Source organism: Jaculus jaculus, chromosome 7, assembly GCF_020740685.1.
Source record: "Jaculus jaculus isolate mJacJac1 chromosome 7, mJacJac1.mat.Y.cur, whole genome shotgun sequence".
NCBI classification, from domain to species: Eukaryota; Metazoa; Chordata; class Mammalia; order Rodentia; family Dipodidae; genus Jaculus; species Jaculus jaculus.
Genome location: NC_059108.1, coordinates 126,503,249 through 126,530,918, shown reverse-complemented (window position 1 = coordinate 126,530,918; position 27,670 = coordinate 126,503,249). Strand labels below are relative to the sequence as shown.

The 27,670-nt window shown below is 44.2% G+C and overlaps 2 protein-coding genes across 5 annotated transcripts in view; one reads left to right on the top strand and one right to left on the bottom strand.

Annotated features, from left to right (window-relative positions):
* Gon7 (GON7 subunit of KEOPS complex) overlaps positions 1-27,571 on the bottom strand; it is a 51,900-nt gene extending 24,329 nt beyond the window's left edge. For 2 of the 4 annotated variants that reach the window (XM_045154387.1, XM_045154386.1), the window contains exons 1-2: positions 27,336-27,571; positions 7,805-7,882 (exon numbers count right to left, since the gene is read on the bottom strand). In XM_045154387.1, coding sequence (XP_045010322.1) covers positions 7,806-7,882; positions 27,336-27,552 — 294 coding nt within the window. In that variant the 5' untranslated portion in view covers positions 27,553-27,571 and the 3' untranslated portion in view covers position 7,805. Of the gene's footprint in view, positions 1-7,804; positions 7,883-12,744; positions 14,522-24,749; positions 25,130-27,335 lie in introns of those variants that run through there. The other 2 variants (XM_045154388.1, XM_004649323.2) reach the window with 2 other exon arrangements.
* On the top strand, positions 14,949-16,387 carry Tmem251 (transmembrane protein 251). Its single transcript, XM_004649324.3, has 2 exons — positions 14,949-15,183; positions 15,589-16,387. The coding sequence occupies exons 1-2, from the start codon at positions 15,086-15,088 to the stop codon at positions 15,998-16,000; spliced, it is 510 nt and encodes a 169-aa protein (XP_004649381.2). The 5' UTR covers positions 14,949-15,085; the 3' UTR covers positions 16,001-16,387.
* Positions 27,572-27,670: the final 99 nt, after the last annotated feature.

Sequence of the window (27,670 nt, the reverse complement as noted above, 5' to 3'; positions counted from 1 at the left end):
CTTATTTGAATTAAGAGATAGTAATCTATCTACAAGAGCTGCAATTAGAATGAAATAAGGTAGCATATGTCTAACACATAGAAAAACAATGTTATCGGACTTTCATGGGATTATTACAAGGTGAGCACCTAATCTAGCTGGGGAATTAGAAAACACACTCATCAACCCAGGTGTGGTGGTGCACGCCTTTAATCCCAGCATTCGGGAGGCAGAGGTAGGTTCGCCATGAGCTCGAGGCCACCCTGAGACTACATAGTAAATTCCAGGTCACCCTGGGCTACAGTGAGACCCTACCTCAAAAAAAAAAAAAAAAAAAAAAAAAAAAAGCCTCCAGCTGGAGGGATGGCTTAGCGGCTAAGGTGCTTGCCTACAAAGCCAAAAGACCCAGGTTTGATTACCCAGGACCCAAATAAAGGCAGATGCACATGGTGGCACATATATCTAGAGTTCATTTGCAGCGGCTAGAGGCCCTGGCATGTCCATTCTCTCTGTATCTCAAATAAATAAATAAAATATTTAATGTACACTCAGCAGGATGTGGTGGTGCATACCTTTCATCCCAGTACTCAGGAGGCAGAAGTAAGAGGATCGCTGTGAGTTCCAGGTTACCCTGAGAATACCTAGTGAATTCCAGGTCAGCCTGAGCTAGAACAAGACTGTATACCTGGAAACAAACAAACAAAAGAGATAGTCTAGATGGGCATGGTGGTGCACACCTTCAATCCCAGCTCTTGGGAGGCAGTGATAGGAGGATCACTGTGACTTGGAGGCCAGCCTGGGCTAGAGTGAGACCCTACATTAAAAAAAAAAAGTCGGGCGTGGTGGCACACACCTTTGATCCCAGCACTCAGGAGGCAGAGGTAGGAGGATTGCCATGAGTTCGAGGCCACCCTGAGACTCCATAGTGAATTCCAGGTCAGCCTGGGCTAGAGTGAGCCCCTACTCAAAAAACAGAAAACAAAACAAAACAAAAAAATCCAGGCATGGTGGTGCATTCCTTTAGTCCCAGAATTTAGGAGGCAGAGGTAGGAGGATCACTGTGAGTTCGAGGCCACTCTGAGACTACATAGTGAATTTCAGGTCAGCCTGGGCTAAATTCTACTTCAAAAAAAAAAAAAAAAAGACACTCTGAAGGCTAGACACACAAATTTGCACATGCATCTGGAGTTCATTTGCAATGGCAAGAGACTCTAACATGCCCATATTCTCTTTCTCTTAAATATAATAAAAATATGTTTTAAATTTATTTTTATCATTTATTTACAAAGCAAGAGAGAGAGAGCATTGTAACCAAACTCCAGGTGGCTGCTCCGTTCTGTGCATCTGGCTTTATGTAGGCAGGGAGGGAAAGGGTCTGGGGGAACAGGAATGTAGACAGCTGGAACCAAGACTGTCTGTTTTTATTTGAGCACTAGCGCCAAAAGCCCTAAAAGCAGAAGTGAGGGGAAAAAGTTAAACCAGCCAACTATTTTAAAGGCTACTGCCTTATGCATTTTGGGAAAGGGGCTAAGGAGAGGAGCTAACTCCGTACCCCTAATCACCACAGCAAGAGGGGAGGAGGGAGCAGAGCAAGGTAAAAGCTTGGTGTAGAGGCCCAGTCAATAGTCACCCAGCTCTGGGGGCCCTTCCGTCTCAAAGGGAGCTTTTGCTTACAGCTAAAGAATAAAATTTGCTACTTCTGCTTTTCACTGTATTTGGTTTTTTCAAGGTAGGGTCTCACTCTAAGCCAGGTTGGCCTGGAATTCACTCTGTAGTTTCAGGTTGGCCGTGAACTCACAGTGATCCTCCTACCTCTGCCTCCTAAGTGCTGGTATTAAAGGCATGTGTCATGACAGCCAGCTTTTCACTGTATTTCTGAGTGTGTCTTCATTCATTCATTTTTTTTTTTTTTTCCCGAGGTAGGGTCTCGCTCCAGACCAGACTGACCTGTAATTCACTTAGTAGTCTCAGGGTGGCCTTGAACTCAGGCGATCCTCCTTGTCTGTCTCCCAAGTGCTGGGATTAAAAGTGTGTGCCACCACACCCAGCTTCTTCATTCTTGTAGCCTCCAAACCTTTGGTGGTTTTGAGAAAACCTGCAGACCCCAACCCCTTTGATTTTTTGAGGTAGGGTCTCACTCTAGCTCAGGCCGACCTGGAATTCACTATGTAGTCACAGGTCAACCTTGAACTCATGGTGATTTTCCTTACTTCAGTCTCTAATGCTGGGATTAAAGTATATTCCACCATGCCTAGCTGAATTCATAATTATTAATAAATCACACAATACTACTAATTTCATACACTCGCTGAGTTAATACACTAATCCTGTGTACATAAGAAAACTAACTAGGGTCAGGGTATGGTGTTGCATGTTTTTAATCTCAGTATTTAGAAGACTGAGGTAGAAGAATTGCTATGAGTTTGAGAAGGCATCCTGGGTCCTCAGCCTAGGCAAGAGTGAGAACTTATCTTGAAGAAAACAAAATAAAACAAAAAAGACAGGAACGAAAAGAAAACTAGCTTGGGATGGAGATATAACTCAGTAGATAGAGTGCTTGTTTGATACTCACTAGGACTTGGGGTTTGATTCCCAGCACCTCAGCAAGCCATGCATGGCAGTGAGCGCCTGTGATCCTAGCACTTGGGACATAAAGGTGAAAGCACAGATAGGAGGAGGTGTTCAAGGACATTCTCAGCTATATAACCAGTCTGAGGCCAGCCTTAGCTTATGACAGCCTAGAGAGAAAGTGGAGAGGGAGGGAGAGAGAGAGAAAGAAGGGAGAGGAGGAGGAAGAGAAAAAGGAAGAGGAAGAGGGAAGGAGGAAGGGAGGAAGTAAGTAAGTAAAGGAGAAAGACTAACAACTATAAAAATAGAGAGTGGCTGAGGAGATGGCTTGGCAGTTAAAGGTGTTTGCCTGCAAACCCTGCCAACCTGGGTTTAATTCCCCAGCCACTTAATTCCAGACAGGCTGTCCTAGAATTCACTCTATGGTCTCAGGCTGGTCTTGAACTCATGTGGTTCTCCTACCTCTGCCGGGATTAAATGTGTGTGCCACTGTGCCCAGTTTATTCTTTCTTTTTTTAAAAATATTTTATTTATTTATTTGCAAGGAGAGGGAGGGGAGAGAGAGTGAGGGAGAGAATGGGTGCACCAGGGCCTCTAGCCACTGCAAATAAAATCCAGATGCATGTGCTACTTTATGCATCTGTCTTTTGTGGATACTGGGAATCAAACCCAGGTTGTTAGGCACTGCAGGCAAGTGCCTTGACTGCTGGGCTATCTTCCCAGCCCAAGGTCTCTTTTTAAATTTATTTTTTCTCAATTTTTATTAACATTTTCCATGGTTATAAAAAATATCCCATGGTAATACCCTCCCCCCTTTCCCTTTTGAAATTCCATTCTCCATCATATCCTCTCCCCACCTCAATCATTGTACTTACATATATACAATATCAACCTATTAAGTATCCTCCTCCCTTCCTTTCTCTTCCCTTTATATCTCCTTTTTAACTTACTGGCCTCTGCTACTGAGTATTTTCCTTCTCATGCAGAAGCCCAATCATCTGTAGCTAGGATCCACATATGAGAGAGAACATGTGGCACTTGGCTTTCTGGGCCTGGGTTACCTCACTTAGTATAATCCTTTCCAGATCCATCCATTTTTCTGCAAATTTCATAACTTCATTTTTCTTTACCGCTGAGTAGAACTCCATTGTATTAATGTGCCATATCTTCATTATCCACTCATCAGTTGAGGGACATCTAGGCTGGTTCCATTTCCCAGCAATTATAAATTGAGCAGCAATAAACATGGTTGAGCACATACTTCTAAGGAAATGAGATGAGTCCTTAGGATATATGTCTAGGAGTGCTATAGCTGGGTCATATAGTAGATCAATCTTTAGCTGTTTCAGGAACCTCCACACTGATTTCCACAATGGCTGGACCAGATTGCATTCCCACCAACAGTGTAGAAGGGTTCCTCTTTTTCCACATCCCTGCCAACATTTATGATCATTTTTTTTCATGATGGTAGCCAATCTGACAGGAGTGAGATGGAATCTCAATGTAGTTTTTTTTTTTTAATTTTTATTTTTATTAACATTTTCCATGATTATAAAAAAAATTCCATGGTAATTCCCTCCCTCCCCACCCCCCACATTTTCCCCTTTGAAATTCCATTGTCCATCATATTACCTCCCCATCACAATCATTGTACTTACATATATACAATATCAACCTATTAAGTACCCTCCTCCCTTCCTTTCTCTTCTCTTTATGTCTCCTTTTTAACTTACTGGCCTCTGCTACTAAGTATTTTCATTCTCACACAGAAGCTCAGTCATCTGTAGCTAGGATCCACATATGAGAGAGAACATGTGGCACTTGGCTTTCTGGGCCTGGGTTACCTCACTTAGTATAATCCTTTCCAGGTCCATCCATTTTTCTGCAAATTTCATAACTTCATTTTTCTTTACTGCTGAGTAGAACTCCATTGTATAAATGTGCCACATCTTCATTATCCACTCATCAGTTGAGGGACATTTAGGCTGGTTCCATTTCCCAGCAATTATAAATTGAGCAGCAATAAACATGGTTGAGCAAGTACTTATAAGGAAATGAGATGAGTCCTTTGGATATATGCCTAGGAGTGCTATAGCCGGGTCATATGGTAGATCAATCTTTAGCTGTTTTAGGAACCTCCACACTGATTTCCACAATGGCTGGATCAGATTGCATTCCCACCAGCAGTGTAGAAGGGTTCCTGTTTTTCCACATCCCTGCCAACATTTATGATCATTTGTATTCCTGATGGTGGCCAATCTGACAGGAGTGAGATGGTATCTCAATGTAGTTTTAATCTGCATTTCCCTGATGGCTAGTGACGTGGAACATTTTTTTAGATGCTTATATGCCATTTGTATTTCTTCCTTTGAGAATGTTCTATTTAGCTCCATAGCCCATTTTTTGATTGGCTTGTTTGATTCCTTATTATTTAACTTTTTGAGTTCTTTGTATATCCTAGATATTAATCTTCTATCAGTTATATAGCTGGCGAAGATTTTTTTTTCCCCATTCTGTAGGTTGCCTCTTTGCCAAGCTCTCTTCTTAAAGCTCTCCCTCCTAAAAACTTCAAACTACAATAAAATTGTTCTGAACCTTATCCTCGGGATTTCATTTGTGGAATCCATAAGACAGGGGACCCCGAGGCCTCAGACTCAGTTAAAGTTTTGCATGTAGGCATCCTAACTTCTGAGTTACTGCACACTTGGGAGCTGAGAAGGGTTACTATGCTCTCAAAGATACCCTAAGATTCCCATATCACTTACTATGGTGGCTTAAGTCAGGTGTCCCCCACAAACTAATGTATTCTGAGTGGTGGGTCTCTGGTTGGTGGCAGTTTGGTAATTATGGACTTGCTGGAGGTGGGCTTATGCATCTTCCAGCCCGCTTCCCCTTGTCAGTGTTCAGTTCACTCCTGCTGCTGTTGTCCACCTGATGTTGGCCAGGAGGTGATGTCCAGCCTTTGCTCACACCATGTTTTGGGCCAGCTGTTCTACACTGGGACAGCGGAAAGAACATGGACTCTTGAAAGTAAGAGGAGTGAATGCTGAAGGAATATTCTGCTCTCCAAAGTCAGCTTTATTCTCCCTCTGGATTTACAAATTTGGTAGCCGACCTGGTACTATGGAGAGCCATGGCATGGGTTGCAGGGGAGACCCAGTGGAGATGAGATGATCATGGGATGGCTGCCAAGGAGACCTGCCAACATTGGATGAAGTCTTCTTGGAGTGGGAGCAGCCTAGCTGGAGGAGAGAAGCTGGGATTCCATGGACTAGTTAGAGATCTAGGACTTGGAGTTATGGAACTTGATGTTTACCCTGTTTTAAAACTTGTATTGGCTGGGCATGGTGTTGCACACCTTTAATCCCAGCACTCAGGAGGCAGAGGTAGGAGGATCACCATAAATTCAACAGTTCGAGGCCACCCTGAGACTAGTGAAATCCAGGTCAGCCTGAGTCAGAGTGAGACCTTACTCTGAAAAACAAAAACAACAACAAAAAATTATGGAGACTTTTGAAGCTGAACTGAATGCACTGCATTTTACATCATGGATGGTCAGTTTATGGTCCAAGGGGTGGAATGTGATGGTTTGAGTCAGGTGTCCCCCATAAACTCATGCATTCTGAGTGCTGCGTCCCCAGCTGGGGGCAATTTAGGAATTGCAACCTTGCTAGATGAGGCATATTGTTGGGGACAGCCTTATGGTTGTTATAGCCAGCTTCCCTTGCCAGTGTTTGGCACGCTCTCCTGCTGTTGTAGGCCAGGAGGTGATGTCCAGCCTTCGCTAATGCCATGTATTCCCCTGTCATCATGGAGTTTCCCTTTGAGCCTGTACACCAAAATAAACCCTTTCATCCTAAAGCTGTTCCTAGTTGATTGGGTGCATGGTGCCAGCAACGAGAAGGTGATTGCAACACTTATTTACTCAACCTTTATTTACAGCAGCAAAACTCATGTATGTTTATTTTATACCTTTGATTACAACTCAGTGCTGTTTTAGTTACTCTGTACCTCAAATTACTGTAGCTGTCACCACTGGGAGCTCTTCCAGGCTGGTTCCTATGGCCAGTTAACATGCTACTTCTCTTCTGTTTCTTTGAGCATTTCTGATCATTTCTTTGCAACTTATTTTTGAAACAAAAGAACATTGAAATTCTCTGAATATCTCATTATTTCAACACAATTTTTTTATTAAAATTCTTTTTTTTAAATTTGTTTTTCTTTTTTTAGATTGTATTTTTATTTATGCATTTATTAGAGACACAGACAGACAGAGAGAGAATGAGTATGCCAGGGCCTCTAGCCACTGAAAATAACTCCAGATGCATGTACCACCATGTGCATCTGGCTTACATGGGACCTGGAGAATCGAACCTGGGTCCTTAGGCTTTGCAGGCATGTGCCTCTTTTTTAAAAATTTTTATTAGCATTTTCCATGATTACAAAAAAAATCCCATGGTAATTCCCTCCCCCCACCCCACACTTTCCTCTTTGAAATTCCATTCTCCATCATATTACCTCCCCATCTCAATCATTGTACTTACATATATACAATATCAACCTATTAAGTACCCTCCTCCCTTCCTTTCTCTTCCTTTTGTGTCTCCTTGTTAACTTACTGGCCTCTGCTACTAAGTATTTTCCTTCTCATGCAGAAGCCCAATCATCTGTAGCTAGGATCCACATATGAGAGAGAACATGTGGCACTTGGCTTTCTGGGCCTGGGTTACCTCACTTAGTATAATCCTTTCCAGATCCATCCATTTTTCTGCAAATTACATAACTTCATTTTTCTTTACCGCTGAGTAGAACTGTTGTGTAAATGTGCCACATCTTCATTATCCACTCATCAGCTGAGGGACATCTAGGCTGGTTCCATTTCCCAGCTATTATAAATTGAGCAGCAATAAACATGGTTGTGCATGTACTTCTAAGGAAATGAGATGAGTCCTTAGGATATATGCCTAGGAGTGCTATAGCTGGGTCATATGTTAGATCAATCTTTAGCTGTTTTAGGAACCTCCACACTGTTTTCCACCATGGCTGGACCAGATTGCATTCCCACCAGCAGTGTAGAAGGGTTCCTCTTTTTCCACATCTCCGCTAACATTTATGATTATTTCAACACAAAATTTTAGTACCTTATTATTCCTCTTTGAAACACACTTAAAGAGCATACACATTTTTACTATTTCACAAACTTTTTTTTTTTTTTTTTTACAATTATGTAGTATTTACAGGATGTGTGCCACAGTACCTTAAGAAAAGCTCTTTGGAGTCAGACTGAGTGTCCTTGCCCTGACCAGTGCATCTTCATGAATTTGAAGTTTCTTGTCTGCAAAATGGGGAAAACAGTCATCTTTTTGACAGGTTTCTTTGAGGGCTTAACAAGATAGCATAGATTAAAATATAAACCTCTGTAGATGAACAGCCTGAATGTAAATCCTGGCCTGTCACTGTGATAGATAATGGGAGACCCTGGAGCACTGGAGAGGTGTTTAATGTTATTAAAGCATCCTTAAAATCACTATTAATGTTAATGATAAGCTTAGTCTTACTGTGAGTACTTGTTCTGATGTTCATTTTCCTATAAATGAGCAAATATGTTGGGATGGGACAATTTAACTCCATAATTAGCAACTGTGAGACTCACCCTTTTTGCCCTGAGCAAAAGGAGTCAAGCAGCCAGCCAGAAAACCCTGATGGCAAGAGTAGCTGGTTTAGACACTTCACGGATGCCTAGAGGAGACCGCTCAACAACTGCAGTTGACTGTGACAGCTGCTGAGCGTATAGCCTCGGCCAGGACGATCTGTAGCAGACTTTTGCTGTCACAAGCCTCAGTGAACTCCATGACTCTGTGAGCATTTCCAGAGAAGGAACGATTTCTCTGGCAGCCTAGCAATGGACAGCATGGCAATGACTACTGTTAAAGGGACAGCACTGTGGTTTACACAAGTAAAAACCTCCCTTTGCATGCGAGCTTTTCTGTGATTGGTGCAAACTCCGCCTTCTCTGGCTGCCTAAGTCAAGCTCAGTTGCTGGAGTTAGCTCCTACTATGCTGCCTCTCTGGCGTTGCAGCGTTAAGTCTGTGGTGGTTTGTATGTAAAATGTCCTACACAGACTCAGGGCATTTGGATCTGCAGTTGATGGTGCTGCTGGGGAAGGTTGTGAAGCCTTTAGGAGGTGGAGCTGTACTGGAGGAAGTGTGTCACGGCGGGGGTTGGACCTTGAAGCTTTTATTATGTGGCCTCCCCGGTTCTACTTCCTCTCTGTTTATGTGACAGTGTGACTCCTCTGTCATACTTTCCCCACCATAATTAACTTCCCCTTGAAACTGTGAACCAGAAATAAACCCTTTCCTTTCTTTTTTTTTTTAAATTATTTATTTATTTATTTGAGAGCGACAGACACAGAGAGAAAGACAGATAGAGGGAGAAAGAGAGAATGGGCGCGCCAGGGCTTCCAGCCTCTGCAAACGAACTCCAGATGCGTGCGCCCCCTTGTGCATCTGGCTAACGTGGGACCTGGGGAACCGAGCCTCGAACCAGGGTCCTTAGGCTTCACAGGCAAGCGCTTAACCGCTAAGCCATCTCTCCAGCCCCCCCTTCCTTTCTTAAGCTGCATCTGGTCATGTACTTTGTCCCCGCAACAGGAAGGGGACTGATATGAGATTTAATAAAAGGCTTAACGTAAAGTAGGGTTTTTAGTACATGGGTTCGGCTGGTAGCACAGGAAGAAGCAGTGGAGATGGGGAAATGGCAGCAACAGCAGAGGCAGTGGCGTGGCTGCTTGACAGACATGGTGAGAGAAGGCGACCATGAGCCAGGGAAGAGGAACTGCAGGCCCCGGTCACTGGAACAGCTCCAGAGAGAGCCTGAGGCCTGGGAGCTGTAACACCAGCCGTTGTCATGAGCTGAGGCTTGACACCTAGGCCCACCCAGAAGCTGACACTGGCTGCTGCCAAGGAACTTGGATTTCCTAGGCCTACGCAAGAACTGTAACATTTGCAGAGCTGAGAGTGCCAGTACTTTAGGCCTGCACAAGAGCTCTAATACTTACAGAGCTAAGGGCCCAGAGGCCCGCACTCAAGTGGCAGATCTAGAGATGCCACCTGCTGCTGCTCCCACCTATCCACTGCCACCATGGTCAAACACTAAGGGATATAAAAGGCACCAAAGACTCCCACTTGAAAAGCTTCTTTAGCCAGGTGGGTATGGTGGCCTGCACCTTTAATCCCCAGCACTAGGGAGGCTAAGGTAGAAGGACTGCTGTGAGTTCAAGGCCAGCCTGAGACTACATAATAAATTCCAGGACAGTCTGGGCTAGAGTGAGACACTACCTCGAAAAACCAATAATAATGATAATAAAAGTAAATAAATTTACTAAAAGCTTGTCTACCTACGATTTCTATCTGGGAGTAAAAGGTCTCTAGCCAACTGGTTGATAACAATACTTATCTGTGAAACCTTGGGCTTTATCTCATCCATAAAATGGGAGGAGAAAAATGTGACTTAGCTTGTTATTGGACCAAATGTGTTCAGTTGGTGCTTAGTCATTGGACAAGTGTTCACTGTATGTTATGACTAACTTAAAAAAAAAGCATAGCAAGATTTATACTCTAAATTTACAGTTTTAAGTCCTTCACTCAGTGCCTCACAAACAGAAGAGTTACAGCCTTTAACACGTGTGTGTATACTGTGGTGGTTTGACTCAGGTGTCCCCCATAAACTTAGGGGTTTTGAATGCTAGGTTCCCAGCTGATGGAGATTTGGGAATTAACACCACCTGGAGGCAGTGTATTGTTGGGGGCAAGCTTACAGGCATTATAGCCAGTTTCCCCTCACCAGCGTTTGGCACACTTTCCTGTTCCTATTGTCCACCTGATGTTGGCCAGGAGGTGATGCCCACCCTCTGCTCATGCCATCGTTTCCCCCTTGCCTTCATGGAGCTTGTCCTCGAGCCTGTAAGCCAAAATAAACCTATTTCCCACAAGTTGCTCTTGGTCAAGTGATTTCTACCAGCAATGTGAACCTGACTGCAACAGGAAAGTTGAGTAATGCTGCTGCTAGACATCTGACTGTGGCTTTGCCCTTTTGGAGCTGATTTTCAAGAAAGATGTGGAAGGATTTGAAATCTTGAGCTAAGAGATGCATTGCAGTGCTGTAAGTACAACTTGATGGACTATTTTGGTCAGTGTTGAAGACCTGAATGCAGTAAGAACTATGGACTGTGAGGTTTGCCTTGAGGATGAGGAAGAGCTTTGCCTGGACTGGGATAGAAGCAGATTGTGTGAGAGGCTTGCTGGTATACCATGTCTTGAGAATCTGTGCAGGGTTGCAGTGTGTAGAAATGGACTGGTGTGTGTACAGGGATATGACACACACACAAAAATGAATCTTTGGGCCCAAACTTCTGCCCATTCAGCTGCAACTGTATGAGAGATTTCAAATATTGAGATTGGGACAGCTGAAGAAGTGTTCTGTTCTTCAGTCTGCTTTATTCTCTCCCCTCTCCACCCAGATTAACAAATTGGCACCCGACCAGGAATTATGGAGTATAAGAAATGCAGGAAAGAGAGGGTCATTGAATTTGCAACAGTCTTGTGTTTTGGAAATGGCCATGGGCAGTGTGTAGCAGGTTTGCTGTATGCCTGCATGGAGACTCAATGGAGCCCCGAGGATGGGCCGTTGGTTGCAGCAGAGACCCAGTGGAGGTGCCAGAACCATGAGATGGCTGCTAAGGAGAGCTGCCGGCCCCGATGAAGTTTTCCAGGACTGTGAGTAGCCTAGCTGGAGGGGCGGAATTGGAACTCCAGAGACTTGTTGCTGGTTGGGATTATCAGACTTGGAGACTTGTCATTGACTATGGTTGGACTTGGAGCTACAGTTTGGTGTTTATCGTACTTATATCTTCTATTGTTTGAGTATTTCTTTGCTATACCCAATGTCATCTTTTGTAGTGTGAATGTTTATTCTGTGTCATTATGGGTTTCGGGGGGATTTTTTTGTATTATGGCTTGAACTATGGGGATATTTGTTTGCAGTAGCTAGAGTCATGCTCATTTTCTATCTGCTTCCCTCTCTCAAATAAATAATAAAATATTTTTTAGAAAAACATTTGGGAGCAGAGTGTGGTGGCGCACGCCTTTAAACCCAGCTCTCGGGAGGCAGAGGTAGGAGGATCACCGTGAGTTCGAGGCCACCCTGGGACTACATACTGAATTCCAGGTCAGCCTGGGCTAGAGCGAGACCCTACCTCAGGGAAAAAAAAACAGCATATGAGGTATGGGAAGATGGATTAGTGATTAAAAGGTGCTTGCTTGGAACGCCTGCTGACCTGGGGACAGCCCAGCACCCACGTAATGCCACTCACAGGCCAGACTCGTTGGCAGCAGGAAAAGATACCATTTTGGGTTGGAGAGACGCTTAGCAGTAAAGCACTTGCCTGAAAAGCCAAAGGACCCAGGTTCAACTCCCCAGGACACACATAAGCCAGATGCACGAGAGGGCACATGCATCTGGAGTTAGTTTGCAGTGGCTGGAGGTCCTGGTATGCCACCATTCTCTCTCTATCTGCCTACTTCTGTATCTCTATCGCAAATAAAAAAAAATAAAATATTCAAAAAAGAGATACCATTTCAAAAGAAGGTAGAGCACAAAACTCCTCTCTCTACATGTAAAGTCATACACATACATAGAAAAAAATTTTAATAGTACATAGCAAAACTTTTAGGCCAATCTGCCATGCAATGCTCATTTATTTCTTTCTAAATTTAAGACACTGGTGTGGCTGGACCTATTACTTGTCCTAACTTGTGTAGATTCTGATTTCATTCAGCTGTTTAGAAAAATTCTGGCTGGAGAGATGGCTTAGAGTGGTTAAGACATTTGCCTGTAAAGCTTAAGGACACAGGTTCGATTCCCCAGAACCCACGTAAGCCAGATGCACCTGATGGCAGCATGTGTCTAGAGTTTGTTTGCAGTGGCTAGAAGCCCTGGAGCACCCATTCTCTCCCCCATCTGCCTCTTTCTCTTTCAACTAAATTAAAAAAAAAAAATCCTTTCTCCTGAGCATCATGAGGAGAGTTCAAACAACTCAGTCTGTGTAACTTAACTGGTTTTCAGATCAACACTTTGGAAACATTTGTTCAAATGAACTGTTTTGGAACCTTGATGTAACAAAAACAGATGAGACATTTTATTTTCATTCCTTTATTTTATGTCTACACTTATAACCATAAAATGATACTCAAAACCGAGTTGCTTTGCTAACACTTATCAGAAGTCTAAAGATGACCACTGTAGACTTATCAACCTCAGCATTCCACTGAGCCTTTTGTTTCAATCACACAGAGCCTATGTTAACCACAGCTCATGGTCCTCATCATAAATGTAGGCGATGCACACCTGAAAACTTCTGACACCACGGTCATGTGTGACTGATGAACCTGTACCTGCGCCACACAAGCTGACAGCTCAGCGAGTTCTGGGCAGCACAGGTAACTGAACCTGTCTGTCCTCTTGGAGCACTGCACAGATGGAGCGACAGACATTATACAAGTTCATGGGCTAAAGACAACAACAAAATTGACAGGATGGATTTAAGTAATTATTAGTGCAGGTCAACATCTTTCCTAGACAGTGACACATCTGATAGACATGACAAAAGGTTTATCCTGAAAACTGCAGTGAGTTGGTAGCAGGAGGTAGATTGGTGGATATTGATCCCTGGAGCACATGAGTTCATACTCTGCTTATGACCGGACATCCTTGCTGGTCACAAGCCCGGCCAAAGGCCCCTTCAGCCTGCCTGGAGAAGGGCCTCTTCCTGTCCTTTGTCAGGGTCAGTTAACTGCACTAAGACCCGGGCTGCCACCCTCTGGCAGACAAACTGATTGCAACCTGCTAACACAATTTGGTCTATCAGGCCTGATCCACAGTTCTCTCTCAGTAGTTTTCTGTACCACTTTCTGCAATAAATGCACGAGTCTCAGAACACAAGCAGACAACTTCTCATGATCCTTGACAGATATCTGACCTGCAACTTCTAGGATTATCAATAATCCCAAATAGTCCTATGGTGCCTGGAATTCGATGTCCTTCATAAACTGATGTTTTGAATGCTGGGTGTCCAGCTGGTGGTAATTTTGAGGTGAAGCCCTGATGGAAGAGGCATTTTCTGGGGTGTTATAGCTATCTCCCCTTTGCTAAAGTTCGGCTCATTCTCCTGCTGTGGCAGAGGTGATGTCCAGCCTCTGCTCATGCTATGCATTCCCCTGACATAAATTTCCTCTTGAGACTGTAAGCCAAAATAAGACATGTTCCTCCCATCAGCTGCTTTTTCCCAGCAACGAAAAGGTAACTACACCTTCTCAAGAACCTGCAGGCATTCCGGGACTATAACTAAAGGGTTGTTTATCTTGAGGGTGCAAATACCGAATGGTGGGTCTCTTCTCTGCATCTGACACCTGCCATGTCTTCATCATGTGAATAGTATGAAACATCCAGAATCCATATTCTTCTTCGCCTGGTTAAGGGGATCACTGCCCGAAAACACTCTCAGCCTTTTACAGTTTAGGTGTGGCAGGGTAGGCTGACGAGGTTCCTCTAACACCTGAGCCAACCGGCATTCTGAAAACCATACCTTGGTCTGGGTCAGAAGGGTTCTTTCCATACCTGAGAGTTCTGATCAACTCACACGTTGTCCCTCTCCCTCTAAAAACTCATTTCATGTGCTTAAAAGTTCATCATCGGGGTCCGGTGGCTTACGGCTCACTCTCCTCACACCCCCTTTTGCAGCCATCTCCTTGGGGTCCAGAGCACACTAGTCTCGGGACGGCCTGTCAAGGTCGCAGGTTTGTTCTGGGCTCCACCGGCCCGCAGAGCAGGTGGGAACGCGGAGATCCACAGGCTTCCAAGGCTCGCACCGGGCCGGGGCCAGTCTTCCAGGTCAGCACGCCGCGGGCCCGGGGTCTGAGGAGACAGAGGCGGGTCAGGAAGAGCCGGCGCCCGCGCCCTTCCCTCCGCCAGCCTCCTCACCGGCACCTGCCTACCCTCCCCAGGGCTCCAGCCCGGGACGTCACCCGGACCACCGAGGGCGGCGAACTGACGCCACGGGCGGGGCACGCGCTTCCGGCCGCGGCCGGAAGTCCTGACTGCGGCGGCTTCCGGGAAGGCGAGCGGGCGGGCCACTCGGGACAGGAAGGTGAGACCCTGGAGCCGCTCGGCTCTGCGGTCAGGCCCGGCCGGCCCCCTGCGGGGTGCGGGGTCGCGGCGCGGCAAGGCCCGGCCGGCGCCGCCTCCTCCGGCAGCAGGGCAGCAGCGGGCGCGCCGGGGGCGGGGGCGGGGCCGGCTCCGAGGCCGCAGAGCCGGGGAGCATCCCGCCGGGCCGGCGGCGCGACTGGGGCTCCGGGGTGGCGGCGGCGCCGGGCCACCGCGTGACCGACAGTGGTCACACCGAACTTAGTCACAGCAGCTCGTGCTGCGGGCTGGCGGCGCCTGCCCTACCCCGAGCCGCGCGACACGGGACACTTCTCTATGGTGGCTTGCTCTGAAATGCCAAAGGCACCTGATTATTCAGAAGCGAGTGACTCTTTAACGCTTGCCGTGGGAACAGGAAGATTTCCGGGACCACTGTAAGTGTTTCAGAGTTACCGTCACCACTTGGGGGCTGCGACGCTGGTTTAACTTGTAAGAACCTAGTCAGTGCTCACGTCTGAAGCCATACTGCCAAGTCAAAGGATTACAACTGTTAGAAGTGCGGTCCCCGGTAGGAAACCGGGTTAATTTGATGCGAAACAAAAGTGTATTGGACCACTTCAATTAGGACGTGGTGATTCACACAAAATGCAAGACAATATATATTGAAGCCAGTGTTTTTACTTGCTTATAACTTATGTAAACAACCACCTGTGGGCTGTTCACAGTTCTTAGTGTAACTGTAACTTAAGCCATAAATGTGCGTGGGTATTTTAGAGCCCTTGAATATTCTAAAGCAAGTCTGCCATGACAGCAATACACATAACTTTTTTATGTTGTAGGCACAGAGCATGGAGAATGATGAACTTCCGACAGCGGATGGGATGGATCGGAGTGGGACTGTATCTGTTAGCAAGTGCAGCAGCATTTTACTATGTTTTTGAAATCAATGAGACTTACAACAGGCTGGCTTTGGAACACATTCAACAGCACCCTGAGGAGCCTCAGGAAGGAACCACATGGACACACTCCTTGAAAGCTCGGTTGCTCTCCTTGCCTTTCTGGTTGTGGACAATTATTTTTCTTATTCCTTATTTACAGATGTTTTTGTTCCTTTACTCTTGCACAAGAGCTGACCCCAAGACGGTGGGCTACTGTATCATCCCCATATGTTTGGCAGTTATTTGCAATCGCCACCAGGCATTTGTCAAGGCTTCCAATCAGATCAGCAGACTACAACTGATTGATACATAAAGTCAGTCACCGTCTCCCCTTATGGTTACAAAACTGCCAGTACCCTGGAGAATGATCACAAGACTTCAGTCTCTAAACAGATCTCAGGAAGTTGTGGTGGGACAGAGGGTTTTTTTTTTTAAAAATGTGACTAGGGGACTATTTTATCAGAATAGTAATGACGTTTTAGAGAAACAGTACTGCAGACTCATGTTGATGACTTCAGATTTTGGAAGTAAAATTATGTCTTGTTATTTGCAGTCTTAAACTTGAAGGTACCTGAACTCTATTCTACTGTGCAACATAGTGACGAATCAGAATTTTTTCCTTTGGGGAAAAAACAAACATTTCCATTGTGTTAAGTGTAAAAAGGTCCAACCATGGTCATAAAATTTAAATTTTACACAATTACTTGGCTTGCTTTAAAATTCTTCACACCAAAATATCAATTCTTCCTGTTGCAGCTAGAGAAATGTTTATGGCTTGTTTGTTTTCAGTTTGTGAGGAATTAGTATAAAAATACCAAGGACATTATGGCTACCTATTTTTTTTGTTGTTGCTGGTTGGTGGTTTTGGTCCTGGGGTTTAAACCTAGGCCACAGAATTCTCCAGTAAGCCATGATAACTATCTTGATAAGCAGTTTGTTCTTGGTAATGCTAAGTAAACCACTAATGCTACTGGATTTAAAAAAGCACTTGGGAACAGAACAGACTAAATGTCTGAAAACCTAGAAATTACATACATAGATGATGTATGGAAACAAAATAGTCAATGAAAATATATTAGGTTAGCCCAGTGGTTATCAGAGCATGATAGGTTCTGCCATGCAATCATCTTTCTCATTTTCTATCCTAAAATCAGGTTTTCAGGCAAATACATGCAGCTGTTATCCTCTGTATCTCCTCTGCATTTGTGCTCTGGTACCAATACAGATAACTGAAAAATGGAGTTAGACTTTTTTCCTTTTTGGATGATATCAGGTAAGATTGGAAAAATCTTACACTATGTTAGTACAATCATGGTACTTTTTTGGGCCCTGTTTTAAGGACTTCCTGTGATTAACTCATGCACAACAACAGCCCTACAACATGTCAGTGAGCACAAACTGAGGCAGGGAAGTATCCTAGCTAGGACACAATTACTAAGCAGCAGACCCAGGAGAGGTGAACATAGTAACCACTAAACCACGGGGAGAGCCTGATTCTGATGCCATCTACTCTAAACCACTAAGAGACAGTGCTTTGTATTTTAGCAATTGAGTGTTGTCTGCTGAGTCATGCCAAAGAATGGGAATACTTTTCTCAATTTATATGAGCTACTTTATATTTGTAAGTTTTTGTTTCTTTGTTGTTTTGTAGTACTAAGGATCCAACCCAAGCTCTCTACTGGCTGAGCTATCAAGCATCTAGCCTTACAAGTTTCTTAGAAACCTTGAGCCCATATTTGACCGGCAAGGCTGAAAATTCAACAGAATTTCATCTACAAGATAAGCAGGCAACTGTCTCAAATGCAGCAGAATCTACTAACTCCAGATGTTTACTTATTGAGATAATGTGTCTTTTTGGGGGGGAGGGTTATCAAGGTAGGGTCTCACTCTAGCCCAAGCTGACCTGGAATTCACTATGTACTCTCAGGGTGGCCTCAAACTAATGGCCATCCTACCTTGGCCTCCCTCCCATGTTGGGATTAAAGGCGTGCACCACCACGCCCTGCTATTCATACTTAAAAATTGTATTTAAGTATTTGAAAGTGAAAAGGGCTAGAGAGATGGCTTAGCAGTTAAGGCACTTGCCTGCAAAGCCTAAGGACCCATGTTTGACTCTCCAGGTCCCATGTAAGCCAGATGCACATGTCCACAAAGTGGCACACCTGTCTCTGGAGTTTGATTACAGTGGCTGGAGGCCCTGGTGTGCCAATTCTCTCACACATACACACACAAAATGAGTCTGTTGGGCTTGCCTAAAAAGGAAAAAGTAAAAAAGACCAGCTAAAGAGAGAGTTTTAGCGGTTAAGGCACTTACTTGCAAAGCATAGTGAACCGAGTTCAATTCCCCAGTACCCACATAAAGACAGATGCACAAAGTGGTGCATGTATCTGAAGTTTGTTTAGTGGTTAGAGGCCCTGGTGCACCCATTCTGTCTTCTCTCTCCCTCCCTCCCCCCACTTTCTCTCTCTCTCCCCCTCATTGCAAATATTTTAAAGAAAGAAAGAAAGAAAGAAAGAAAGAAAGAAAGAAAGAAAGAAAGAAAGAAAGAAAGAAAGAAAGAAATGAAGGAGGGAGAAAGGGGATGCCAGGAATTGTACTCTGGCAGTTTCAGGCTCTTCCAAGCCCTCATGCTTCCATAGCAAAGCGCTCGTAACCACTGATCTCTCTCTCTTGAGCCCCCAATCGTACTACGTATAAAACATATATAATTGGGCTGGAGATATGGCTTAGCAGTTAAGCGCTTGCCTATGAAGCCTAAGGACCCCGGTTCGAGGCACGATTCCCCAGGACCCACCTTAGCCAGATGCACAGGGGGTGCAAGCATCTGGAGTTCGTTTGCAGTGGCTGGAAGCCCTGGTGTGCCCATTCTCTATCTGCTTCTTTGTCGCTCTCAAATAAGTAAAAATAAACAAACAAAACAAATTACAAAATTTGCAGGGAGAAATAAATAATGAAAATAGGAATGAGACTGAATGGCTGTGCCAGGATTTCTTGCCACTGTAAACAAATTCCATATGCATGTACCACTTTTTGTGCATCAGGGTTTATCGGGGAATCGAACTCAGTCCATCAAGTTTTGCTAGCAGGCACCTTTAACTGCTGAGCCATAATCTCTCCAGTCCTCTTACTAGTTGTTTAAAATTATTTTATTCAAAGGGCTGGAGAGATGGCTTAGTGGTTAAGGCATTTGCCTGCAAAGCCGAAGGACCTCGGTGCGATTCCCTAGGATCCATGTAAGCCAAATGCACAAAATTGACCCTCCAGTCTCCAAAGTGAAAAGGTGGTGGTACACTATACTTTCTTACTTTCTCTGAAGTAGTATTTTTTTTCCACCTAAAGCCATGTGCACTTTTCTTAGGATTTTGAGGTTCTTTTCCTGTGCATATTTCTGTTGCCTTTTCCCTACTTGTACTTAAGAGATCAATACAAAAGAAGTTGCTGTTAGTCATATGTGCTGAAAATACTGAATACTACTTTCTCTTTTTTATTTTTTGAGACAGAAGAGGGAGGGAGGACAGAGGGAGAATGGGTACTTCAGGGCCTTTCAGCCTCTCTGAACAGACTCCAGACCTGCGTACCCCTTCTGCGCATGTGCGATATTGCAGGCTTGCGTCAGTGCATCTGGCTACATGGGACCTGGAGATTCAAACGTGTTCTTAGGCTTCACAGGTACATGCCTTAACAGCTAAGCCATCTCTCCAGCCCCTTATTTATAAAATGTCCAGAGCCGGGTGTGGTGGTTCACACCTTTAATCCCAGCACTTGGGAGGGGAGGCAGAGGTAGGAGGATCACCGTGAGTTCGAGGCTATGCCGAGACTACATAGTGAGTTCCAGGTCAGCCTTGAGCTAGAGTGAAACCCTACCTCAAAAAGCCAAAAAAAAAAAAAAAAAAAAAAAAAAATCTCAGAAATTTTTATGTAGAAAACTAGTCTTTTATGGTTTGTGGTTTGTTTTTAACATCTTTTAAAAATTTCCTCATTCAGGGCTGGAGAGATGGCCTAGTGGTGAAGCGCTTGCCTGTGAAGCCTAAGGGCCCCAGTTCAAGGCTCGATTCCCCAGGACCCACGTTAGCCAGATGCACAAGGGGGCGCATGCATCTGGAGTTCGTTTGCAGTGGCCAGAAGCCCTGGCACGCCCATTCTCTCTCTCTCTCTGTCACTTTCAAATAAATAAATAAAAATAAACCAAAAAAATTTAAAAAAAATTTCCTCATTCAAAAACTATAGAAAGTAGCTGGGCGTGGTGGCGCATGCCTTTAATTCCAGCACTGGGGAGGGAGAGATAGGAGGATCGCCATGAGTTTTAGGCCACTTTGAGACTCCTTAGTGAATTCCAGGTCAGCCTGGGCTACAGTGAGACCCTACCTCAAAAAGCCAAAACCAAAAACAAACAAACAAACAAAAAACCCTATAGAAAGTATTAAGCTATTTCCTTCCTATTACTTGGGCCTCCTGTCACTGCAAACAAACTCCTGATGCATGCACTATTTTGTGCATCTGAGTTTACAAGGATACTAGGGAATCAAACCTGGGTCATCAGGCTTTGCAAGCACATGCCTTTAACTGCTGAGCCATCTCTCCAGCCCTTTTTCCACTACGATGAATTTATTTTGTGTTTGTATGTGTGAGCACAGGTGTGCATGTGCCATGGTACGTATGTGGAGGTCAAAGGACAATATTAGGTGTTAATTCTAGCCTTCTACCTTGTTTGAGACAGTCTATCTTTGGTTTGCTGCTGCATACGCCTGGCTGGCTGCCCTTAAGAGTTTCTGTTGATTAACCAACACTGGGATTAGATGCTCATGCTACCATATCCAGCTTCATGTGGGTTCTGTGGATCCAAACTCAGGGTTTCATCCTTGAGCAGCAAATACTTTACCCACTGATCCATCCTATATATATATGTATTTGGTTTTTCGAGGTAGGGTCTCACTCTAGCTTAGGCTGACCTGGAATTCACTCTGCATTCTCAGGGTGGCCTCAAACTCACAGCGATCCTCCTACCTCTGCCTCCTGAATGCTAGGATTAAAGGTGTGCACCACCACGCCTGGCTTGAATCTATTTTTTGTACAAATTTTGAACTGGATATGGTGGCACACCCCTGTAACCTCTGTCTCAAATACCTGACATTTCTTATGTTCTGAATGATGGGCAAAAAACAATTTCATGACAAAAACTAACCAACTTTAGGCTAGGTGTGGTGGCACATGCCTTTAATCCCAACACTTGGGAGGCAGAGGTAGGAGCATCACCATGAGTTCGAGGCCACCCTGAGACTGCAGAGTAAATTCCAGGTCAGCCAGAGCTAGAGTGAGACCCTTCTTTGAAAAAACAAAAACCAACAAACAAAAATAACCCACAAAAAATAAAAAGATATATTCTTGCTGGGTGTTGTGGTACAAGCCTTTAATTCCAGCATTTAGGAGGCAGAGGTAAGAAGATCACTGTGAATTCAGGGCTAGACTGAGGCCTTGCCTTGAAAAATAAAAACAACAGCACCAAAAATATATTCCTTTCTTTATTTGAAAATACAGAGTGAGCATGGGTGCTCCAAGGCCTCTTCCTGCTGCAAAAGGATTCTAGACACACGTGCCTCCTATCTCAGCCTACCAAGTACTTCGTAAAGGTGTGTACCACCATGGTCGGTACAAATATTCCCTGAGAATTGTACACTCTACACTTAAATATCGAAGAAATAATTATAATGAAATGATCGCAGAACCTTTCTAAAATGTTAATTTTATCTGTAACTATCACCAGAATGGACAGTTTTGAACTTTGTGGTGCTCAGTTGCCAAACATAGTAGGTTCAGGCATGAATTGCTTGCAAATGCTTTAAATTAGGTTTTCAGGCCTAGTAAAGGTACTTGCTTCTAAAGCATCCCTGCTTAAGTTAAATTCCCTAGCCAACCACATAAAACTGGACAGGCATTAGATTGTGGCAGCAAGAGACTCTGGCACAGTTATACAAATAAATGTACTTTTTTTTTCCCTGAGGTAGTATCCTAGCCCAGGCTGACCTCGAACGCACAGCGATTCTACTACCTTTGCATACTGAGTGCTGGAATTAAAGGTGTGTGCCAAAACACATAGCCAAATAAATGTACTTTAGGCTTTTAGGATGCCTTTTATGAATTTCACTAAGCACATAAGGATTTTATTGACTATAAGAAATAATACTGGGCTGGAGAGGTGGCTTGGTGGTTAAGGCACTTGCCTGAGGAGCCGAAGGACCAAAGTTCAATTCCCCAGTACCCATGTAAGCCATAAGCATAAGATGGCACATGCGTCTGGAATTCGTTTGCAGTGGCTGGAGGGCTAGAGGCCCTGGCACACCCATTCTATCTGCCTCTCTCTCTCTCTCTAAAATAAAGGAATTTTAAAAAAAAGAAAAAAAATATATATGGACTTGAGAAATGGCTTTTAGCAGTTAAGGTGCTTGCCTGCATAGCCAAAGGACCCAGGTTTGATTCCCCAGGACCTACATAAGCCAGAGATGCACAAGGTGGCAGATGTGCCTGGAGTTCAATTTTCAGCGGCTGAAGGCCGCCCATTCTCTTAACAAGAGAAAAAAGAAGTAACAGACTGAGCATATACACTGAGAAACTGTTGGCTTTGGGTGCGTATAGTATTTGTGGTGCATGTGCTTTGAGCATACATACACAGGCCAGAGGAAGACATCAGGTGTCCTCTTCTATCACTCTTCCACCTTATTTCCTTAAGGTGGAGCCTCTCATTGAACCTGGAACTTGGAATTTTTTGTTAAGAAAATTTTGTTAAGAATGACCAAGGAGCCCCCGAGATCCTACTGTCACCTCCCCAACAAGCACTGGGTTAATATATATATATATATATATATATATATATATATATATATATATATATATATATATATGCAGTTAAAGCCAGCTTTATTTTTAATGTTTTTGTTTTACTTATTTGCAAGCAGAGATAATGGGAGTGAACACAACAGGCCCTTCTGCCTTGGAAAACAAACTCCAGATACATACACCACTTTGTGTATCTGCCTTTATGTAGGTACTGGGGATTTGAACCTGGTCACCCAGACTTTGCAAGCAAGCAATCATGCTCCTGTAACTGCTAAGCCACCTTTCCCATGACCCCCCCTTCCTGTGTTTTACCTGGGTATTGGGATTTGCACTCAAGCCCTCAAGCCTGCACAAATAGCACTCTTATCCAGTAAGCTCTCACCCCAGCTCCCTTATTTTGTTTTGTTTGGCTGTTTTTATTTTATTTTATTTTTGTATTTTTTTAAAGTAACACTTGATTTTTTTTTTATTTATTTATTTGAGAGCGACAGACACAGAGAGAAAGACAGATATATAGAGAGAGACAGAGAGAATGGGCGCGCCAGGGCTTCCAGCCTCTGCAAACAAACTCCAGACGCGTGCACCCCCTTGTGCATCTGGCTAACGTGGGACCTGGGGAACTGAGCCTCGAACCGGGGTCCTTAGGCTTCACAGGCAAGCGCTTAACCGCTAAGCCATTTCTCCAGCCCTGTTTTTTTTTTTTTTTTTAATAATTTTATTTATTTATTTGAGAGTGACAGACACAGAGAGAAAGACAGATAGAGGGAGAGAGAGAATGGGCGCGCCAGGGCTTCCAGCCTCTGCAAACGAACTCCAGATGTGTGCGCCCCTTGTGCATCTGGCTAACGTGGGACCTGGGGAACCAAGCCTCAAACCGGGGTCCTTAGGCTTCACAGGCAAGTGCTTAACCGCTAAGCCATCTCTCCAGCCCTTGGCTGGTTTTTTGAGGTAGGGTCTCACTCTGGTCCAGGCTGACCTGGAATTAACTCTGTAGTCTTAGGGTGGCCTTGAACTCATGGCCATCCTCCTACCTTTGCCTCCAGAGTGCTGGGATTAAAGGCGTGCGCCACCACGCCCGGCTCTTATTTTGTTTTAATATAGGGTCCCACTATGTAGCCCATGCTGGCCTGAATTGCACAATCCCCCTGACTCAACTCCTGAGTGGCATGTGCTGCCATGCCTGAACAGGCTAAACAGGCACCAGAGAAAAGAACGACTTAAGCTGAGGACCATGTATCTGTCTGATTGTTTTCATTTGGAAGACAAGTTTGACTTCCAGCAGAAGTATCGGACTTGTCAAGTTGGAGATGCAGCTCAAAGGTAGAGCACTTACCCAGCATGTACAAATTTCTGGGTTCAATCCCAGTATTCCATGGGGTGGAAGGTATAAGCCTCCTCAAAAAAATCCTCCTTTTAGACAGGGATTATAGCTATGCATCAACCACACCCAGCTCCATACTTTTTTCCCCCTTCTTTTGTTCCCCATGGTAACCTTTCCTTCCCAGGTGGTTAAAAAAGTTTAAATATACCAATACTAGCCTATTAAAAGAATGAATCTAAGGCCTAGAATTCTATTATTAAAGTAAGTATTGCTGAAGCACTTACTTTTAGAAAAGTAGCTCTCTTGCAAAAAATTCTTATGTTTCACATTTCAAAAGATTATTGATGTAAGTAAGGCTCCTGACAGGCTTATTTTTAGGTAGGAATGTGGGCCTAACTTTCCTGTACAAAAAGAAGGTAAAAGGAAGGTTGGACCTGCTTCAGAGAATAGGCTTGCCTCTGGCTAGTGTTTGTTCCATTAAAAGGGAACAGTCTAGAAAACTAGGCAGTATCAGAATTAGAAAACAAATCAGAAACGAAATCAGTTTTAAATCAGAATTTACAACTAAATAAAAGGTCAATCCAAGAACTTCAAAACACTAGACTATAAGCATAATATCTTAAATTGTTTAAGAAAACAAATTTACTACACAAAGAAAGAAATAAATTCAGCTATCAATTTAAACTATATACTATTTTAACTATATACAGCTAAGTTTTTTCTTTAAGTATTATATAAAGACAGAATTATAGTAAGTTTAAGCAGCCAGGTCAGCCTGGGCTCATTATTATTTTAAAAAGGGAACATTGATAAAAAATTCATTTGTCAACCTCGAAGACTTCATATTTAGGAAGTATGGTATTTTACTTTGATGATCAGGCCTGATGTCATTCACTAAAGAAAACAGACTTTATTCCCAAGCATTTATTGTATTTTTGTTAGTAGAAACAAGGTTTTCTCTTCAACAAATATTGCCAAATTAAAATGCAAGTCTTCTTCGAGTATCAGCATATGAAGGTTAGCATCTAGTAACATTTTTACTCCTTTCTCTTCCCTTTTTCTAAAATAAAGTCTTGACATGTAGCCCAGTTTAGCTTCCAATTTGTGATCCTCCAGCCTCAGCTTCCCAAGAAGCTGAGGTTACAGGTATACACCACCTCACCCAGCTCAGCAGCAGTCTTAATTTCATGAAAACAATTGCTAAGATGGTTTTAGCCGTTTTGCAGATGATCCAAGTAAGTTAGTCCTGTTATCAGTGTTATTTTCATCTTCTGCATCATCTTCATCACCTTTTAAGATAAACATGTGTGCTGTGACATGTTCAATAGTTGAAAGGAATACAGATGGGTAAAATAGTTGAGATGAGACCATTTATCTTAAGGAACTAACAAAACAATGCATATTTTTACATTCAAAAGATTTCATGAATTTCACTATTTCAAACCTTTAAAAAAATTACTGACAACCTCTGTACATATAAACAAGGTGCCCAGATTATAATTTCTTTTCTTGGAGATGTAATTACTTTACTATAAAATTCACTTTTAAGGTGATGGGGCAGTGGTTTTGTTTATTCACTTGCTTGTCCAATCATCAGCTCTAATTCTGGAATATTTTCATTACCCCTAAAGAAACTCCATACACATTGCTACTTTTCATTCTCCTCAGCCTTTATTAAAGCTTTTTTTTTTTAAAAAATTACTTATTTGAGAGAAAGAGGCAGATAGAGAAAGAGGCAGAATGGGCGTGACAGGGCCTCTAACCACCACAAACGCATGTGCTACCCTGTGCATTTGGCTTATTATGGAGGTCCTGGGGGATTGAACCTGGGTCCTTTGGCTTTGCAGGCAAGTGCCTTAACTGCTAAGCCATATCTCCAGCCCTCCCCTCAGCCTGGATAACTACTAAGCTACTTTCGACCTCTACAGATTTCCCTATCCTGGACATTTCAGATAAATGGATACATACAATATGTGGCCTTTAGTGTCTGTCTTGTTTCTAAGGCTCAGTTCTGCTGTACACACGAGTACTTTATTCCCTTTTCTTGCTAAGTGATACTCCCTTGTGTAGACACATACTTTGTTTCTAACCAGTGGATGGGCATTTGTTATTTTCATTGTTTTAGCTCATGGATACTGCTGCTATGAACATTAGTGCACTTTTTCATGAAAGCATATTTCCAATTCTCTTGGGAGGATTAGCAATGGAACTGCTGGGTTGTATGTTTAAGTTTTTGAGAAACTTTTTTTTTTTTTTTTGAGGTGGAGTCTCACTCTAGCCCAGGCTGACCTGGAACTCTTTCTGTAGTTCCAGGTTGGTCTCGAACTCAGTGATCCTCCTACCTCTGTCTCCTGAGTGCTGGATTAAAGGTGTGCACCATCGTGCCCAGCCCAGTTTACATTTTCACCACTGTAAAGTTTCTGATTTCTTCATATCCTAGGGAACACTGCTTACTGTTCATCATTTTTATGACAGTCAACATCTACATCATCATCAAGATGAAAAGAAAAGCTTAAGCCTTTCTACACAACAGAACTGTCGACTAGATTTTTTTTTATCACAGGGCAGTAAAATATCATTTGTTCAAGCATTCAATATTTTTTAAAAAATTAACCTCCGATCAAAAAGGCATCTACAGGGCTGGAGAGATGGCTTAACGGTTAAGCGCTTGCCTTTGAAGTCTAAGAACCCCGGTTCGAGGCTCAATTCCCCAGGACCCACGTAAGACAGATGCACAAGGTGGCGCACGCATCTGGAGTTCATTTGCTGTGGCTGGAGGTCCTGGTGCGCCCATTCTCTCTCTTTCTCTCTAGTAAATAAATAAAAATAAACCTTTAAAACAAAAATAAAAGAAGGGAAAACTGGGCATGGTGGCACACACCTTTAATCCCAGCACTTGGGAGGCAGCGGTAGGAGGATCCCCGTGAGTTCGAGGCCATCCTGAGACTACGTAGTGAATTCCAGGATCGCAGGCCAGCTTGGGCCAGAGTGAGACACTACCTCGAAAAACAAAAAACAAACAAAAAAAGGCATCTACAAAACTAGAATATGGGAAAGGGGTTTCTGGGGGATAAGACGTCATCAAATCTTCGGAAGCTGTCCGCGCAGTGACAGAGGGCACACTTTGTAACTCGTTGCCTCTAGCAACGCCCAGCACAGACGTCACGTCCTCTCTACAAAAACTTGTAATCGTTCCGGAGCGCCCAGCTTTTCCACTCTCTCAACGGCATTGCCCACCTCGCCCTCTCGAGTTCCACAAGGGAAGGAAGAGTCTGGACAATTTACCTGGCTTTTCTCCAGACCCCGGGCCAAAGCACGGCACAGAGCAAGGCGTCTGCCACGCTTGGTCGTGATTATCAATGAAAAGTCGGGCAAAAGGCTCGGGCAGAAAAAGTTCACGTAAGCAGGGCGGCGAGCGCTCACAGTTCTCACATGCAAACTCTCGTCGCCCGAGGTTCACGTCTGTTTTCCGCCCCAGCGCCCCCCGCAGCTCACCGTCTAACGCGTCGTCCGCAGTCGCCGCGGCCTCCGCCGCTCCGCCCTGCGCGTCCCGCCGAGCCAGGGCGCCGAAGAACTCCGCCACCAGCTCCTTCATGTGCGCCACGCCCGACGACAGGCCCCGCAGGCGGTCGGCGTCCCCCGCCGGCTCACAGGACGCCCGTAGCCGCTGCGGCTCGCCACCCGGTCCCACGTACTCGGCCGAGAGCTCCATAGCGACCGTCCAGCTTTAAGAGCGCGCCATGGGGGTGGGGGGGAGGGGAGAAAGAAGCGTCACCCGGAAGCGGAAGCCGTGCGGCGGCGCACGCGCGCGCAGGCCGGCAGCGGGACGC

What these genes read in the sequence shown, in the direction of transcription:
- Tmem251 (XM_004649324.3), top strand. Translation starts at nt 15,086, where the DNA reads ATGGTGGCTTGCTCTGAAATGCCAAAGGCACCTGATTATTCAGAAGCG. An exon ending in GGAAGATTTCCGGGACCACT is followed by an intron (nt 15,184 to 15,588) that starts GTAAGTGTTTCA and finishes TTTATGTTGTAG; the next exon opens with GCACAGAGCATGGAGAATGA.